Source organism: Notothenia rossii, assembly GCF_949606895.1.
Source record: "Notothenia rossii genome assembly, chromosome: 7".
Classification (NCBI taxonomy): Eukaryota; Metazoa; Chordata; class Actinopteri; order Perciformes; family Nototheniidae; genus Notothenia; species Notothenia rossii.
This window is the reverse complement of record NC_136905.1, coordinates 15,684,329-15,702,722: the sequence shown is the minus strand read 5'-3', so window position 1 is coordinate 15,702,722 and position 18,394 is coordinate 15,684,329. Positions and strand designations below refer to the sequence as shown.

Below are 18,394 nucleotides of genomic sequence, written 5' to 3'. Positions count from 1 at the left end.
TTGTAATGAATCCAGAATGTATGACATTTTTGTTTTTTTAATTGCATTACAGAAAATAAAGAACTTTATTACAATATTCTAATTTTCTGAGACAGTCCTGTATATATGTTATACTATACTTGCACTGCTTACCGTTTTCATACTTTATATATCTTAGCATATTCATACTGCTCACAGGCTGCTGTGTATATTCCTACCCCTCACTGTTTATTCATCATTCAATTCATTCTATCTTTTATTCTGTAGATTGTGTACATTACTTTTCACTTTACTGCTTTATGCACTCCTGGTTGGAAGCTAAACTGCATTTCGTTGTCTCAGTACCTGTAATCTGTGCAATAACAATAGAGTTGAATCTAATCTTGAGCAGGAACAAATGTATTTACTTAGTACATATCTGACATTAACGATTAAACACATGTGTGCATTCTTTATAAATGCAAACCGAGTCAAGCCGACTCCGGAGGTGACGGTATGCACCTTAAAGTTGTTTGCAATCCGCCAAAAAACCGAGAGAAGAAGAAGAAGAAGAAGCCGACTCGGAGCTGTCCGACTTCAGGCGAGCTTTTTGAGACCTCCCCCGGCTGCGATCGGCTATTCTCGTCTACTTTCGAGGCGAGCCGCAACGCGTCTCAAACAAGCCTAGTACCAACAGATCAACGCACAATCAACCCATACAGGACATCTCTTTCTCCACACTAAGTGTTAGACATTAGAATTGACTATTCTTGTCTGTCACATACTCTTCTTGTCTGTCACATAAGTTGCGCAACTGAAGCGGTATTGCGCTAAAGGGAAATTATTTTGACGAAGAGATTTAGATTTGCCGGCTAACGGGAACTCTGACGTCGCCACTTTGTGTGCTTCTCGACTGCTGCTCGGGTCTGCTCGGTCAGCTTCCGGATGAGGAGGCATTCGTTCGACCAACTTACAGTAGATAACATTACAAACATTTTTAACAGGGGCCATAATAGTGTAAATAATGCTTGTTTTGGCATTTACAACTGAATGTAATGTTTTCTACTTTTTTACATCTGGGAAGTCATTTGCCTTCCTCAGATGGAAAGTGTCTTGACCAACAACTTAAGTATTTCTTATAGCTATGCAGGGCATGCAAGCGAGCTAACAAAAACAAGAACAAACAAAAAAGTGAAATGAAGAATAAAATTGAAATTGTACAATATAATATTGTGGTGGTTCATCTTATAATTCAGTCTAGAGAATGCACCAGACAGCATCTACAGTAAGACCTGCAAACATCTACATTTTCTAGGGGGAGGGCCCCCGTGCCATTTCGTCCGCACGCATTTTTCAGGGCAATCTCTATTGGGCTCAGGGCCATCTGTAAATTAGCTTAGATGGCCCACAGGGAAAAATCCTTTATGTCATGCACACAAAACACTTAATATTGTTAAGTCAATTAACACTTTACATTCAACAGGTGTACTTATATTTACATATCCATAAATAGAAATATGTAGGAACATGAATTTGCCCGCATGTTATATAATTTGTTGCTGTCGAAAACCAAAAAGTATTTTTTCTCTATTAGAAATGTCCACCCTGAATTTTTGTAATTAATATGAAGAGAGTTAGAATGGGATATTATATAAAACAGAAATGTTTCAGGAAGTTTCTAAAAAGTATGTGGGATGAATGAGCTGAATAGAATTAAAATAAAGTGCACACAATGACTTTACTTGTATGAAAAACCCCTCAAATAACTAGTTTTAGTGCAGACTGTGAGATCTACTGTGTTCTTTCTGACACCGCATGGCGCTTGGCTTGTTCATTTTCCATCATGAAATTCGCCCTTGAATGTATTCCCTCTCTACAAAAGAGTAATTTCAGCCCAGCAGTCGGGCTAAAATGAGTGCCTTAAGAGCTTTTGAGTGTGTCATGTCTAGAAGTGTGTTACTCTTTATTTCTGGGAAACCAATTTTGATATTTCTTAAGGGACACATGTTGGGCCCAGTTTGGCTGAACGAGGCTTCAATCAGCATCTATTCAAACACAATCAACCATGTTGTACGATGGAACATCACAAAACTTCTCTCCAATTACCAAAACAATCTCATCTGATTGCTCATCATTTGTGTTAGTAAGTTTCCAGAAGGTCGCTGTATTCACGATCCTGATTTACTTACATATATCAGATCTCACATTGAGTCAAACACATTGTGTCATATTGCATTTCTTTTTGAGATCTGATTGTTTTCCCCCCAGTTTTTTACATACTGTATTTCTCTTTATCCTTTATTTATTCCCCCCTCTTTACTCTTTGGCAGCCTAGGTGATTTTAAAAGCCAATATTATAAGCTGCAACTTTGGCTGTTATTGAGCGAAAGAGAGTGGAAGCGCTGCTGATATTTCTAGTTATTTTTTCATACTCACAAACACACAGGGACTCTGTTAATATCCAGACGATGATTCTAGACGTCCTCACTGTCTCCCTCTGGGTTCCCCGCTGTAAAATATTAATAAACTGTTTGGTTTGCAGTTCTTTTTTTTAAAACAAATACGCTGTAGCCTTGCAGTTTGCATCATCCTTGCAGATTTAACAACATAGTCTCATACGCAGGATAAAGTATTTACGAAATGCTCGCATGCAGCGTGGGTTGTTTTTCCTATCGGCAGGGGGAGATTAATGGTTTGTTTGCATTCCCTGCGTGATGTTCATCGTTGTGCTGTCCAAAGCAGCACACTACATATAGGACATATAAAGGAAGATAAATGTGGCTGGAAGGGGGAAACGCATCCTGGGGGAGTACTGCACGGATAGGAAACAGTGTAAGAGGAATTTACTGTTAACAGATGAGATATACTGTAGTTAATGTTCAAGTTACTGTTTGTTTGTCTTTCTGTGTGTTTAGCTTCTGGCCTATAGATACTTGTAGAGACTCATAAACAAATGGTGATGTTGTAGTTGATGAGAGAGGCCTATCAAGAAAAAAAACCGCTTGAACGGATAGTTTACCTTTAAAATAATATTAATTCTATATAGTACTAAGCTACCTACCCCGACTTTGGTCCCACAAATGTTTTCTTTTAAATTAAGACAGGAGACAGGAGCACCCAAAGAATGAAAGCCTATCAGTCCTATACAGACTTTAGTAGGTAATTATATTCATTTTATCGGATGGTCAAATAGCGTCAGAAACACACACAGCTTACACATTTCTAACATAAGATTGGTGACGACATCTACTAAACCCAACAATCAGAAAATTCAATTCATGTTGTGATTATTCAGCTCTATTTGTGAGGTGCGAAAGGACCCACGTTTTTTACTTTTCTCTCAAGCAAATTCCAAAATGTTTGGTAGACATGATGAAGATATTATGTTCATTCATGAAATTATAACAACTGACTGATTTGATGGATGAGTTTTACAATAGTAAAGCTTGGAGATTTTATGGGCACAGTCAAATGTTTTGAAAAATAAAAAGTGTATTGGGCACTAAGGAGCCTTTAGACAGGAAGTGGTGTTCTGCATTTTAAGTCAGTGGGAGCAAGGTTCTCTAACAAATGTTGGATGAGAACATATTCTGGGTACTATATTAAACCGCGGATCTAAGGGGTATTGCAAAAATATTAACTATAACACATTGTTGGCACGTTTTACCAAATAATGAGACTTTTGGTTCTAATAAATTGATGTGTGTGCTGAACTAAACATTTTAAGGAAGGTATAGCAGATTTAATAGAGATTTAGTATATGTGCCGGAAAATATTCTTAATTGTTATTAGCCGAACTCTGGAAATGCAATTCAAAGTTATGTGTGTTTATGTTCACCTTGTGCACTGGACAAAATGGAAACGTTGTCTTTAATGAAATCTATTCAGTGTTTCCCCTAGGATGGAGTCATAGCAGCGGTGTTAAGGCACGTGGGCCCAGCATAATGTGAGCGCGGAGCGCGTGGAATTGTTTAGTGTGTGCGCGTGCGAAGTGCGCCCCGCCAATTTGTTTCTATGTGTCAGCACAAGAGAGGCTCTTGAGGCCTAGTACCAGGGCCGGTTCTAGACAATTTGCTGCCCTAGGTGAGATTTTAGGCGGCATTTTATATGTAAAAAATAAATGAAAAACCTCTACAAAAGACAAATACACTGCAAAAACAGAAACTTATTGACATAGATAATAGACGTCAAAATGGCTTCAAATGTATTCAGTATTGTATGAACATGTTTGAATTGGGGGGTGGATGTCACATCCTCTAGGAGGGTCCGGGGTATGCCCCCCCGGGAAGATTGTTTTTATTAACATTTTACAGTAAAATGCTTCAATCTGGTGCACTTTGAGCACACTTGCACTAGCACACTAGAGACCTGATCTAGGGGGCACAACTCTAAAACGCCCATATGAAAAAGATCGGTTTACATTTTAATAATCAAATAAGTATGTGAACATAACCAATAACCTACCATAGCCAATAACAAATAAATGTAGCTTATTTTATTTTTGTTGTTCATTCATATCTTATTTTACCTAGTTAACATTTATTTATTTATTTATGCATATTTGTGTATCTCTCCAACTTTAAACGATATTTTTGGTTTACTGTCCTATAGTATACATTGGAATGATTTCAAACCTGTTTTTATTTATCCTAATAATTATAAAGGAGTGCCTTGCAAATATGCGTTTACATAATTTGTGGTCAAATCGACCCACTGAGATAACTCAGACTAAAATTAACTATCTAAATACTCAGAGAGTCCTTTACCTCACTGAGCCTCTCAGTCTGACAGGAGAGCTCTCCTCCACCCTGGTTGTAGAAACATCTACTTCTTATATCCGTTAGCGCAGCTAGCGCCGGTACCGGTGCACCCTCTCCCTTGCTCGCTCTCTCGCTACCACGCTCGCACTTTGGCTGTGAGCTGCGGGCGCCTGATAAGCCAACATCCCCCACTTTCATCACTTACAGTGCCCATCGTACAGGGCAAATTAAACGTGTAACCGGGGTGAAAAGGGTGTTACATTTACTTAATTATGAATGTTGTTACATCAAGGCCAAACATTTGGATGAGCGCCAACGGTCAAAAATGTTTTTCCCCTCCCAAAGCTACCAGCGCAGCGCCCCCCAGATCTGGCGCCCTAGAAATCGGCCCTGCCTAGTACATACAGTGGCAATGTCTCAAGATTTAGCAAAAATGAACCTTTATTGAACATACAGTAACACAAATACTACAAATCCACATAACAAACAATCAAAAATGAAAAAGGGTCACCACTTATTATTATTTAAATTAAAAAAAGTAAAGAAACATTTTTTTTTTTTTTTTTTGGGTACCTGGCTGGCGCCCCCTTGCAGCGGCGCTCATATTTCAGCAGCGGCGCTGCGCCGCCACTATTTGTATATAGGGGAAACACTGGTATTATGTCAATATATTTCCCACTACTGTATAAGAATATTAGGGTTCAACTTAATATTATATATTTCAACTGACCTTATACAGTAATGTGAAATTTGATGACATAACAAATTTAATTAAAGTCAATGTTTCAGTTTTTCAGTGTGCTCAGGGCCTGCATTGACTTGTTACGGGCCTGATAGGAGCTGTTTGGCTAAGCAAGATGTTTGGCAGGAGAAAATGTGGAATATGTTTGTTTATTCATCATGAAAGCTGTCGGGTTCGCACATTAATCCCTTGAGAACAGATTGATGTCAGCCTTTGAAGTCCGACAACATGATCATAATCCCCTTTTGAACTCATACATAATTGGTATCAGTCATTGAAAGGCGGCAATGAATGAAAAAAGACTGAAAAACAGGTCTTGGTGTTGCTGCATATTAATTATTCGGATTATCTGTGTAATGAAACAGCGGGCCACTGAATAAATGTGTTTGAAAAAGTAAAAGGTTTCATTCCTGCGATCTAAAATCTATCAAAGGAAATAATTATTCCATCATCAAAACATGATTTAATTGGAGGCAAAGGTCTAAATAACATGAACATTTTCTTTCATAATCTGCTGTATCTTCAAGCAAAAAAACAGTCATCGCTTGTTTTGAGAAAAAGTTTGGATAAATCTTTGTGATACAATCGGGTTATACGAGTGCTACTCAGTTTGGATTCTTATAAAGTTATAGAAGTAGTATCTGAATACAATTTGGGGTTTTAATTTGAATGTCAAGAATGTGTATTTCTGTCAGAGCGGTGGATTCAACTAATGAGTTTTTTTAGCTGTTGGAAACACAGTCAGCTCTTGTTACATTAGAAACTGGCTTTAAGAAAGGTTTTCCAATTGTTTAACTAAGTTTTAGACATCTAATGATATCACTCTCTCTGTGCCTTCTGTCTGACAATCTTAAGAAATTCAAAGCTGTTCAACACTGATGTGACTTTCAGAGTATAATTTCATTGCTAATCTTAATTATTCTGCAGCTAAAGTAAAATGCTTACAATTAGGGCTGGGCAATATATCGAGTTTACACGATACATCGTGGATTGCACTCCATGCGATGTCGTAAATGACCACATCGTGAACATCGAGTATTATGTTGTCAAATCAATTTCCCGCCGCGGCCAAAATGAGCTTTCCTTTCTCCCTCATAGACACAGTCACACACGCAGGCACACACGCAGGCCCCGTCTAACTTGCACACAAACATTACACACATGCACAGTGACAGAGAGCAGGGCTCGACATTATAAATGGCCCGCTGGCTCGGAAGCACTATTTAGACACCCCGGGCCAGCATAACGTACTTTCCACTTGCCCGATCGGGCCACTAAAAATATTGCTTAAAAAAAAAAAAATGTCCAGTGGTATAGGTACTTTGACAAGCAATGTTGTTAAATTGTTTCGTTTATTAACGCTACAACATAGCGTTTCGTGAGGCGGTTGTCGTTGTTGGGTGAAAGGCAAACGGGAGCCTGCTCGCGCTGGCTCCCGTTTGCCCGTGAGCGCCGGGCAAAAAACTATCTTCAAATAAAAGAAAGTCACCGGAGGAGTTAAAGGAGTGACAGGTAGCATGAGAAGAAGAGGGAGAGAAAGTTTCAGCCAGCTTGATCGATGGAGTTGTTTTCTAGTGGTGCAGTGACGCGTCCTAAAACCCTTTTATAATCTATCGATTAGATTTATGATTCGAAAATTATAAAAGTAGGGTAGACATGTGGAGATTATCCGGCTGAACAAAACGTGCATTTATCAAACAGGTTTGTTTTCCACAGACCTTATTTCCAGCTATTTTCCAAAACCCTATGGAGAAATCCCTTTGCTTTTTTGTCGAGGGAACCAGCAGCTTACTTCCTGGTTTTAGGACGCGTCACTGCACCTCTCAATATGATGCCAATATAAACAAGGTCTTCTGTCGGCTCTGTACATCAATGCCGACCTATGCTGACAAGTAAGTGAAGAGTAGAAAATATAAAAGGTATTGGCTATCGGGAAATGTCCCAGCAGTTTAGGATAATGAAGGTTCTAATCTAATCTAATACATAGCCATTACATGTCTAATTCCTGATAATGACAGGAAGACAGAAAGCGCATTATACTCATAATAATAGCAGACATTTTTGAACAATGACCACAATATCATTATTTTCATAAACCAAATATGAACAATTGAGGAAAATGAGGAAGAACTGATGATTCAAATGTTGTAGTACAAGTAGTAATGTAGTTAGTGCATAAATTACTATTGCAACAAATGTGTTCATTTTCTTCATTATTAGTCGATTTTTTTAATGCAGACATATGTTGCAGGGACTACTAGAATCATCATACTGGCGTGACTGTAAACATCAAGGGGTTAAATAAAAAAATAAAAATCGTGATATATATCGTATATCGCGATATAGTCAGTAAATATCGCGATATCATTTAGAGACCATATCGCCCAGCCCTAATTACAATCAACAAAGACATGTGACGAGTGTAATAATCCTTGTTCTATGTCTTTCATCCCCATCACAGTCAGCATTAGAAGCAGCCGTCTGATTGGATGCAGTCACTTACAGATATTTAGATGTTGGAGCTGCTCAGTAAAACGAACCCTTCTACTGCATCTGGACTCTATTTGTATTCATTTTCTCATTTTATTGATCAATTCTCATCACAATCTGTTTATCCCCTCCACTGTCTCAATTGCAACTGAAAACTTCTTATTCCTCACAGAAACTGTACTTTCTGTCTGCTAACAATTTGTTTCCTGGAGCAGGCTTTGCTTAGATTCTGCTGAGTTGTCATTAACAAACTCATCGGATGTTATTTGTGGTAGGAAATCCATGCAAACATAATTTATAACAGAGGAGAAGCTGTTTGCTCTATTTCAGCCACATCTATTTTTAAAGATGTTGACTTCTCTGGGCGGAAAAAACGAATCAGGACACAGTAGTGAGGATGGCGTGCAGTGCTGATGTTGCCCTGCAGGTGACAGCAGTTGCATAAGGTTTCAAATGTAAACACACACACACACGGAGATTTTTATCATATGTTATCTTGACATCTTGAATATCAGACATTCCAGTTTAAGTTAACTTCCATCCATATGAACAGATCTTTGATCAGCTTTTTTAAGGATTAATTATTTCAGACTATCACAACCCAACTCCCACTAGCATTTAAGCCTCCACCACTCGCAAAAAGTTCAGACCGAGCCAAAGCTATTACAAACGCCAAATATCCTTATGTTGCCATGTTAGCAAAGCGCTACCTGGCTGTATCTGCTACCTCTGTCCCTAGCGAGAGGGTGTTCTCCACAGCAGGAGACATTGTTAGTGCCAGCAGATCTGCCCTTTCGGCAAGCAATGTGGACAAGTTAATTTTTCTTAAAAAAAACATGAAAATACAATGACAAGCAAGTCATAATGTCAAACTGGCTGCTTAGGTACTAGTACAGTACAGTTCAAATACAGATTGTTTCAGTTCATCGAAATGCTGCACCTTAATGTTTATTTTATTATATTTTGTATTTATTTGAGTGAATACATTATTCACAGTTTAATAATAATAAAAAATATATATATATTTTATGTTTTGTGATCATTTTTTCTGCTCTACCGAAAACGTACCGAACCGTGACCTAAAAACCGAGGTAAATACCGAACCAAAATGTTTGTGAACCGTTACACCCCTAGTGATGACATGCATACATTCCATATTTATTTATTGTTTACCTTTTATATATTTTTTGTCTTACAAGCCAGTTCTCACGGGTTGGAATAGGTCAAGACCTCAGCCTCGTGTCATTACTGGAGGGAGCTACAATACTGAAGACATCAAAACTATGAAAGAACATATGGAATTATCTAATTAACAAAAAAGTGTTAGCATCTATAAAATCAGGTAGCATGGACAGCATCAGAGACCATCTATAGCAGGGGTGGGGAACCTTTTTCCTCTCAAGGGCCATTTCAATTTTTTCAACATCCTCCGAGGGCCGTACAAATGATTGAGCTCTGCTTAAAAATACTAAAATCACAGCCCATTCATTTCGCCTTTCTTTCATGCTGTGCAAAGAAACAGCAACCTCTGAATCCAGATATCTCACCATGACTCGTGCATGCATGCACGTGCACGGTTGTGGCATGACCACCAAAACAGAAAGATATGGACACAAGATGTGTGCAAATGTATTTAGCATCCTATTTTTTTTAAATGTTGAAGTTAAAAGCATCAATCTGGTGCACTTTGAGAGCAACATGAAGAGATCTATGGATACATCTCTCAACACCCATATGAAACAGAACTGTAAGCAGATTTCTTTTTCTTTATGGATATTTTACAAATCACTCCCCTTTCAAACTGTATTCTTGTTTATTAATGACAACTTTTTTTACTGTCATATAGTATTTTATACTTGTTTACTTTATTCTCTTATTTTGTTATAACTATAATGACCATATAAAGATGTGCCTTTACCTCACTGGTTGGAGAAAAAGCTTCTTATATTCGTTAGCATAGCTAGCTAACCAGATGCTAATAACAAGAAAGTTATTGACTGTATGATCAGTATGACAGATGAACAGATCGCCTCTGGGCTTTCAACTAAAGACACAGCCACCGAGCCACGCAAAAACTGCGGCATGTGTACGGCTCCTTATGGGTAGGCCTACTGCAATTTGTGAAGTGTTGGAGCCGTGTTCTGGTGCTCTCCGTCAGAACTGTACCCCTGTCAGACGAGACATATACCACGTGATGACACGTTAGGCTCGTGTTGTGTTCAAGGACCCTGACCTTGGCCAGGAAAAACAGGCACTTGCTTGTTTAATTTTTTTTGCGGTCTAGATTTCTTTAATTTTTTTCTTTTTTGCTTGTGTTTATAAATTACCTCGAGGGCCGTACCAAATGATCTCGCGGGCCGTATACGGCCCGGAGGCCGGAGGTTCCCCACCCCTGATCTATAGCATCAGATAGCATGGATAGCATCAGAGAGCATCTATAGCAGTGACCACCAACTGGCGGCCCGCGGGCCACATCCGGCCGGCCAGACATTCTAATCCGGCCCGCACGACGGGGGTGACTGTTGCGTTGGCGGAGTGGTTACTGCGTTCGGCCCCCCAGGCCATTTATTTCATAACGGGATCAAATAAATGGCCTGCTGCTGCTGAATGCATGGGGCAAGTGACTGGAAAAAGATTTAAAAGTTATTATATCGTTTCAGATAATAAATAATAATGATAATTCATTCTATTTAGGGGCGCCTTTCAAAGCACCCAAGGACACCTTACAATTCATAACATATTCCAAGGAAAGGTTTTAAGACTTACAAAGAATGCAGTCCGGGAGCTGTCCAGAATGAAACCAAGATGTTGTGTTTGAGTTCTTGATAAGCCATTAAAACAGTAAAATACGTGTCTCCTGTTCACCAAAACATACCCATCTGTTATGGAAAAATAAAGTATTCCAAAAGTAATCTGAATATGTTACTTTTTTAAGACACGTAACTGTAACTGTATTCTGATTACTTTCAGAGCATGTATTCAGTATTCAGTGACTGATTATATTTACACAGTAACCTTCCCAACCCTGCCTAGAAGTGATCCTTCGTTAGCGTGAAGAGTCTGCTAAGCTTTATTCGGGTCCCCCCCCCGGCCAACAACTTCAAAATTCTGGGCTATACAGGACTGTCTCAGAAAATTAGAATATTGTGATAAAGTTCTTTATTTTCTGTAATGCAATTAAAAAAACAAAAATGTCATACATTCTGGATTCATTACAAATCAACTGAAATATTGCAAGCCTTTTATTATTTTAATATTGCTGATTATGGCATACAGCTTAAGAAAACTCAAATATCCTATCTCTAAATATTAGAATATCATGAAAAAGTATACTAGTAGGGTGTTCAACGAATCACTTGAATCGTCTAATTAACTCGAAACACCTGCAAGGGTTTCCTGAGCCTTGAAAAACACTCAGCTTGGTTCAGTAAACTAAATCACAAGTATGGGGAAGACTGCTGATCTGACTGCTGTCCAGAGGACCGTCATTGACACCCTCCATCAGGAGGGTAAGACACAAAAAGAAATTTCTCAAAGAGCAAGCTGTTCACAGAGTGCAGTTTCAAAGCACATCCACAAAAAGTCTGTTGGAAGGGGGAAATGTGGCAGGAAACGCTGCACAACCAAGAGAGATGACCGCAGCCTTAACAGCATTGTGAAGAAGAGTCGCTTCCAGAATTTGGGGGAGCTTCAAAGACAGTGGACTGAAGCTGGAGTCCAGGTATCAAAAGTCACTGTTCACAGACGTGTCCGGGAAATGGGCTACAATAGCCGTATTCCCATGGTCAAGCCACTTCTGAACTCAAGACAACGGAAGAGGCGTCTGACTTGGGCTAAGGAAAAGAAGCACTGGACAGTTGCACAGTGGTCCAAAGTCCTCTTTTCAGACGAAAGCAAGTTTTGTATTTCATTTGGAAGTCAAGGCGCCAGAGTCTGGAGAAAGGCTGGAGAGGAGCAAAATCCAAGTTGCTTGAAATCCAGTGTGAAGTTCCCACAGTCAGCGATGGTTTGGGGAGCCATGTCAGCTGCTGGTGTTGGTCCACTGTGTTTCATCAAGCCCAGAGTAAATGCAGCTGTGTACCAAGAGATTTTAGAGCACTACATGCTTCCGTCTGCTGAAAAGCTCTATGGAGATGAGGAATTCATTTTCCAGCATGATCTGGCACCTGCCCACAGTGCCAAAACCACCAGTAACTGGTGTACTGACCATGGCATTACTGTCCTCGATTGGCCTGCAAATTCCCCTGACCTGAACCCCATAGAGAATATGTGGGGTATTGTGAAGAAGAAGCTGAAAGACACCAGACCCAACAATGCTAATGAGCTAAAGGCCGCTATTGAAGCATCCTGGGCATCCATAACACCTCAGCAATGCCACAGGCTGATTGCCTCCATGCCACGCCGCATTGATGCAGTAATCCGTGCAAAAGGATTCCCAACCAAGTACTGAGTGCATTAATGGACATTTTCAAATGTTTGATTGTGTTTTGCTGTTATAAATCTTTTTTTTTTACTTGGTCTGAGGAACTATTCTAATTTTTTGAGATAGGATTTTTGAGTTTTCTTAAGCTGTATGCCATAATCAGCAATATTAAAATAATAAAAGGCTTGCAATATTTCAGTTGATTTGTAATGAATCCAGAATGTATGACATTTTTGTTTTTTTAATTGCATTACAGAAAATAAAGAACTTTATCACAATATTCTAATTTTCTGAGACAGTCCTGTATAGAAATCGCTGGCCCGCGATAGTGTCTATTGGATACATTTTGGCCCTTGGACAAATGTAATTGGTGATCCCTGATCTATAGCATCAGATAGCATGGATAGCATCAGAGAACATCTATAGCAGAGGTGCCCAGTACGTCGACAGCGGTCTGCTCATATATGAGCTGTCATCCGTTTTTAGATGAGAATAAATTATCTAAAAACAGAGGGATTATAGCCAATATCTGAGACTTCAAATGTCTTTTATTTTGGAACTGTACATCAGAATGTCCTGATTTTTTCTGAGTGAGTAGATGGGGTATCCTGCTATCACCCTGGAGTGAGATGAGTCTTTGATACTGCACAGTTTTTGGTTTTATTCTCATCTAAACACAGAGGGATGATAGCTCATATATGAGACTTCAAAGGTCTTTTATTTTGAAACTCTACATCAGATTGTCCTGATTTTTGCTGAGTGACTACATGGGGTGTCCTGCTACCAGCCTGGGGTGAAATGAGTATTTGATACTGGAGAGTTTTTTTTTTATTCTTATCTTAAAACAGAGGGATTATAGCCAATATCTGAGACTTCAAAGATCTTTTATTTTGAAACTCTACATCAGAATGTCCTGATTTTTTCTGAGTGACTAGGTGGGGTGTCCTGCTATCACCCTGGAGTGAGATGAGTCTTTGATACTGGACAGTTTTTGTTTTATTCTCATCTAAAAACAGGGATGATAGCTCATATATGAGGCAGTGTTTCCAGGACTCTACCGTAATGCATAGGATATTCGCGCACCGCAATATCACGTGCGGGCTGTCTTGACTAGGTTTTCCCGAGTGGAGGCTGGCTTGACCGCAGTAGAAGCACTGTGCTAGGCTAGCAGCATGCAATAGTGTTTTATTGTCAGAGTTCAAAGACGTTTTATCTTCACAGTCCACTGTATATTTTCTACTTTTTAAAATGCAGTTTTAATTATATTTTGAGATGTATAAATTCTAGCATTGTTTATTTCTACTCTTTAATTTCTTGTTTTTTATGCTGCTGCAAAGCAAACATTTCCTCAATTTGAGATCAATAAAGTACCTATTATCTTATCATATTATCTTATACATTACATCCTAACATCGCTTTTGTTGTTAAAGTTGGATTCAGAACTTTAAACTGAATATTCATGTTTATTTGTGAGGGTTTATCTTATCTTTATCCAACAGCGTGCTACGCTAACAGCGTGCAAAGCTAACGGCATGCTAAGCTAAGGCATGTGTGTATGTGTGATGGAGTTTTCATTGATAATACACCTGTACACTCACCTGTGAGCGGGTAGTTGAAGCCTCCTGCACGTCAACAGGCACAACCCGGGAGTCTTCGGAAATGTTTTGGATTGAATTGGATTATTTAAAGATAAAAACTAAATTTCTAAGGTTGAAAAACTGTGTTTCCAGCTGAAGACGCGCCGACCGTTAGGTTGCGTTCAGGCGAGTCGGACATCTCGGTACTTTTAAAACCTCCGGTAAGCAGAGGCAAACCGAAAGATATTCAGCTGATAGTTCTTCGATATGAATAATGTTAATTACTAACTCATGGTATATTTTGTAGAGGGGAAATGTATTAAAACGGTTATAGGAAACATATTTTCCTAACTGGTTTACTGATGAATGAATATCCCCTAATATTTTAAGTTAAATAATTTTGTGTGCTGTGTGAAGCTGTGGATTTAAAACAGCTCTTTCTGTTTATCTTTAAAGGTCCCATGGCCATTTCTACTGATCATAATTCCATTGTTGAGGTCTACTAGAATAGATTTATACTGTGCAATTTTCCAAACTCACATTGGTTTCTCATACAGCATCTCTGTATAGTATGGGTGTTTCTCAATCGCGAGTAAAGCTGCTCCAGAGCCACTATTTTAAGCATACTACGTCATTGAGTGCCGCCGAAGTACTGTTCCAATGTCCAGCACTCTGCCACAGCTGGGGATCAAACCACGGACCAGGGCCCACTTTCCTCTCCTTGCCCCCCTCATTTCACAGAGAAGAATGGGCAAGTGCAGCTGGATACTTGGAGGCTCAGAGGAGGAAAACCCTGCTTCAAAAGGCTCTATATGTGCAGAATAACATGTGTTAATGTGTGATTGTGACCCCTCAGGACCTCAAGTGACCCCACAGGACTTACAGTGACCCCCCTCAGTTCTGCAGAGGAACTGCTAGGGCTTGTGGGTAAAGTATGCAAAGAGCTGATATGTCACACGGGCCAGGATTGGTCGACTGGAGATGAGAGGACAAAAGACCTCACCACCCCTCCCCCTCTGGCATTCCTCCCAGATGCCCTTTGACCCCCACTCAGGGCCCCGAGAGGGAGAGGGAAGAGTGGGGAGACATAAGAGGTTTCTCAATACTCTAATTTCCCCTCCTCGACTCCTCGGTCCTCCGGTAGTAACCCGGAAATGGATTTCAGCGCACCATGTTGAAGGACATCTCATTTCTCTAAATGCACATCGAGGACCGAGCATCGACCATCGAGGAGGCTCTCTGGAGGAGCTCTAACCGAGGATACACTGATGGGTCCTCCGTGGATGCATTTCCGGGAACGATGGAGGCGTGAGTCTGACCATAAACTCAAGACATTTCTGTCAGGCCGGCGTCACAAAAAAACAAAGTATCAGCAGATCTGTACTTGTGTGGAAATAATGGAGCATGGAAAAAATCTATTTCAATCAAAGAAGGAGATATTTCTTTCACAGTTGTGCACAATTCCAATAAGGTTTTATAAAACTTGAAGTGCTGAGGGGAGCAAATCAAGCCCTGACTGCTGCTGTTCTCACCAGACTCCAGCTGTGTTTTTCCCACTTTGCCCACTAAAGGAAAGCAATGGAATTGCGGACTTCCCCCTTGGGTTAAAAGCGTTGACAAATAAAATGAGGTTTTCTACTTTTTCTCTGTGTACGCATTCAGCCCTTTTTTTCTCAGGTTCATTGGTTCAGAAACAAACAAACTAAAAAAAGAAAATCACATCTACGGTTTGCATTGAGTTAACAAGGATGCAATGATAACTGCTCTGGGGCACCTTTGCTGACATTCGGGACAATATTGTTCAGAGTGCGCATAATACAAGGGCAGACAATCTGATATAATTGGTAAAAACCTTCAGCTCAGAACAAGGTTTTCTTCACGAAGACGCACTGAAAAAAAGGACTTTTTGGCTTTGTAAATATTACTTTGATTATATGTTTAAATTCTACAACACATTACTATTTCAGTAATTTTACTCAAAATGTCTCCTTTTATTTAATGTGTTACTTGTGTTTCTATGTAATTTTGAATCTTCATTTTGATAAGTGAATTTTAACAATAGCACCAAGTAAATATTACCTAAATTATTGTATTGACTGTACAACCTGTTAAAGCTATTAAAATGTGCATGGGAAATGCGAGTTAACTGTGGGTGACGTCAGAAGAGAGTATTTCCCGCGCACATTGCCCCCGCAGACATGCGCGGACAGTCCACTCAGAAGGTTGACATTTGAGTGGAACTTGAAGACTGCTTGGTCGACCATTTCATTTGAATATTCATCGATGTGGAGTCATGCAGTGGTGTAGTCTACGTGATACGCTGGTATACGCCGTATACCCACTAGAAAATGCCAGTGATTTCCGTATGCCCTCTTAAAAATGAGCGATGATACGTAACAACATCATTTTGTGACTTCGCTTTCACGCTTTCGCCCCCTTCTGTGTTAATACTTTTGGACGTCTGGGGCTTCCGTCGCCTTTGGCCTGTTGCTAAGCAACAGCAACACACTTTGTTCGCCTCTGACAAACCCCACGTTTCTCTAACGTTATCAGAATTTGATCCTTCCATCATTCAAGTTCGCGGAGCGCTAAACAGGAAGCAAACATGAAACGAAAACAGACGAAAATATTTTAATGTTTTCCGAAGTTTTCCCCTATTACCACTACAGAAGAAGAGCCAGGTCAGGCGGCTGTCCTAAAGGTGACAGAGAACGAGCCCGGCGCTGCCGCAAATTTACCCGGTAAGTGGAATTAGCATGGTTATCATTAACGTAACAGTAGCTGGAATGTAAGAACAGGCATCCTTGGTTAGAGTGGAGGGACAGAAAGTTAGGTAAATGTCAGCACACATGCAAAGGAAAGCTGATCTAAACAACAGAAATTCATAAAGTCAATGACTATGCAAATGAGAGTTAATTCATGGTCATGTTAAAAGTGCATTTAAAACATTTGCACCATTATATTACTATATGTTAGTTATCAGTAGTTGTCAAATAATTAGCTATTGAAAAAGTGGAAAATGTTTCTCCTTTTATCTGCTTTTCATGCATTTGTTAGCCATGATGTAAATATTGTAAGCAGTTTATTAAATACTTTTGAGTAAATCTTGGCTCTTTTCTGCAGATATTATTGGTAAAAACTTGTATTATGCTAATTAGTCATGGTTTTGTTTATTTCCAGGTTGTGCTCTTTGCAGCGCTACAAAATCAACAGGTGTCCTCACAGAACAACGAGTGTCTATGTCTGAGGAGTGGGTGCACTTTAAGATCCAGTCCTCAGATTCAAGCAGATCAACATCTCTGGCCTCTTTGAGAAACAAGATTAGACGACATGAGACGTCCAGAGCACACAAAATAGCCCAGGAGCTCACGGAGAAGGGTGGACAGGATTTAGTTGGAAATTTGGTGAGAGCTGTGTCAGAGACAGTGTTTGCAGTAGGCCATATTGAGATTTTGATAAAAATGTCGATTAATTGTTCAACCCTAGAAGATAAGTGGGCTTTTTCCATCATTGTTCATTCTTTTATTTTTTTATTGTTAATGTCTCTGGCAGTTAAAAGTCACATAAAAATGCTTATAATACATTGACATGTTGATAACACATAACCAGTCTCAAGAATAGTCTATGCATTAGTAAGTGTGATGGTGTTCATGAGGTGTTGCTTCGAGACAGGATGAATACAATTATTACAGTATACCCACTACAAAAAAGTAGACTACACCACTGGAGTCATGTGAGTATGTTTTTGTGCTTGTTTAACTTGTTACATTCCTATTAGCTTGTCAGCTGAAGTCAGTATTTGGTTATTAAAAATGTAAGGCTAAGTTAGCTAACATTAGCTGACAGAGTAACTGGCTAACTAGCTCGTTATCGTGCTAGCAAACTTAGCCCGGTTTCATGCAAGTTGCACACATCAGATATAATATATATTTTTTAAAGGCTTATTTGAAGCTTCAAAGTTGTCGACTACGACAACATTCGCCGTTTATAATGGAAACTATGGCACTGGCGCACTTTTTAAAATTTGAATAGTTTTTATTTCGGGAGAGGGAGGTGTTCATGGCTCCAGCTCAACAAAATAAATACTCAACAGTATGTGCGATGCTACGTGATGCGGTCAGTTTCACTGCAGCCTAGAGAAGGACAAAGTGGTCAAGGAATATTATATTTGCAATGAAATATGAACAGCACGATTTAAAAGGTGAGTGTGTCTGTGTGTTTGCCTCAATGGATTCACTGTTGGCGCTTTCCAGTGCAGCACGTAGCACAGTTTGGTTTGTCCCGGCCCGTAACAACATACTGATACCGGTTAGTAAAAACCATGAATTAATGCTTTGACAAGTCTGCGGTTTGTACTTGTTTAACTTTTGTCTAGTTTCCGAACAGATATGAGGAGCTGTGAGCTCTGAGACCCCGTTTACACGAGAACAAAACGGGTTGTATC

At 39.5% G+C, this 18,394-nt stretch overlaps 2 protein-coding genes across 8 annotated transcripts in view; one reads left to right on the top strand and one right to left on the bottom strand.

Annotated features, from left to right (window-relative positions):
- LOC307047175 (ubiquitin-conjugating enzyme E2 E2) overlaps positions 1 to 14,137 on the bottom strand; it is a 54,016-nt gene extending 39,879 nt beyond the window's left edge. Inside the window, exons 1-2 of one of the 2 annotated variants that reach the window (XM_079693939.1) lie at positions 13,972 to 14,137; positions 2,395 to 2,467 (exon numbers count right to left, since the gene is read on the bottom strand). The gene's annotated coding sequence lies outside the window, so the exon portion shown is untranslated. The remainder of the gene's footprint in view (positions 1 to 2,394; positions 2,468 to 13,971) is intronic. The other variant, XM_079693940.1, reaches the window with a different exon arrangement.
- Positions 14,138 to 16,178: 2,041 nt separating this feature from the next.
- LOC307013200 (uncharacterized protein) overlaps positions 16,179 to 18,394 on the top strand; it is a 35,414-nt gene continuing 33,198 nt past the window's right edge. For 4 of the 6 annotated variants that reach the window (XR_013800891.1, XR_013800892.1, XR_013800894.1 and 1 more), the window contains exon 1: positions 16,702 to 17,683. Coding sequence is in view for 1 of the 6 variants with exons in the window: in XM_079640478.1 (XP_079496604.1) it covers positions 17,190 to 17,354 (165 nt within the window). In the remaining 5 variants the exon portion in view is untranslated. The other 2 variants (XR_013800893.1, XM_079640478.1) reach the window with 2 other exon arrangements.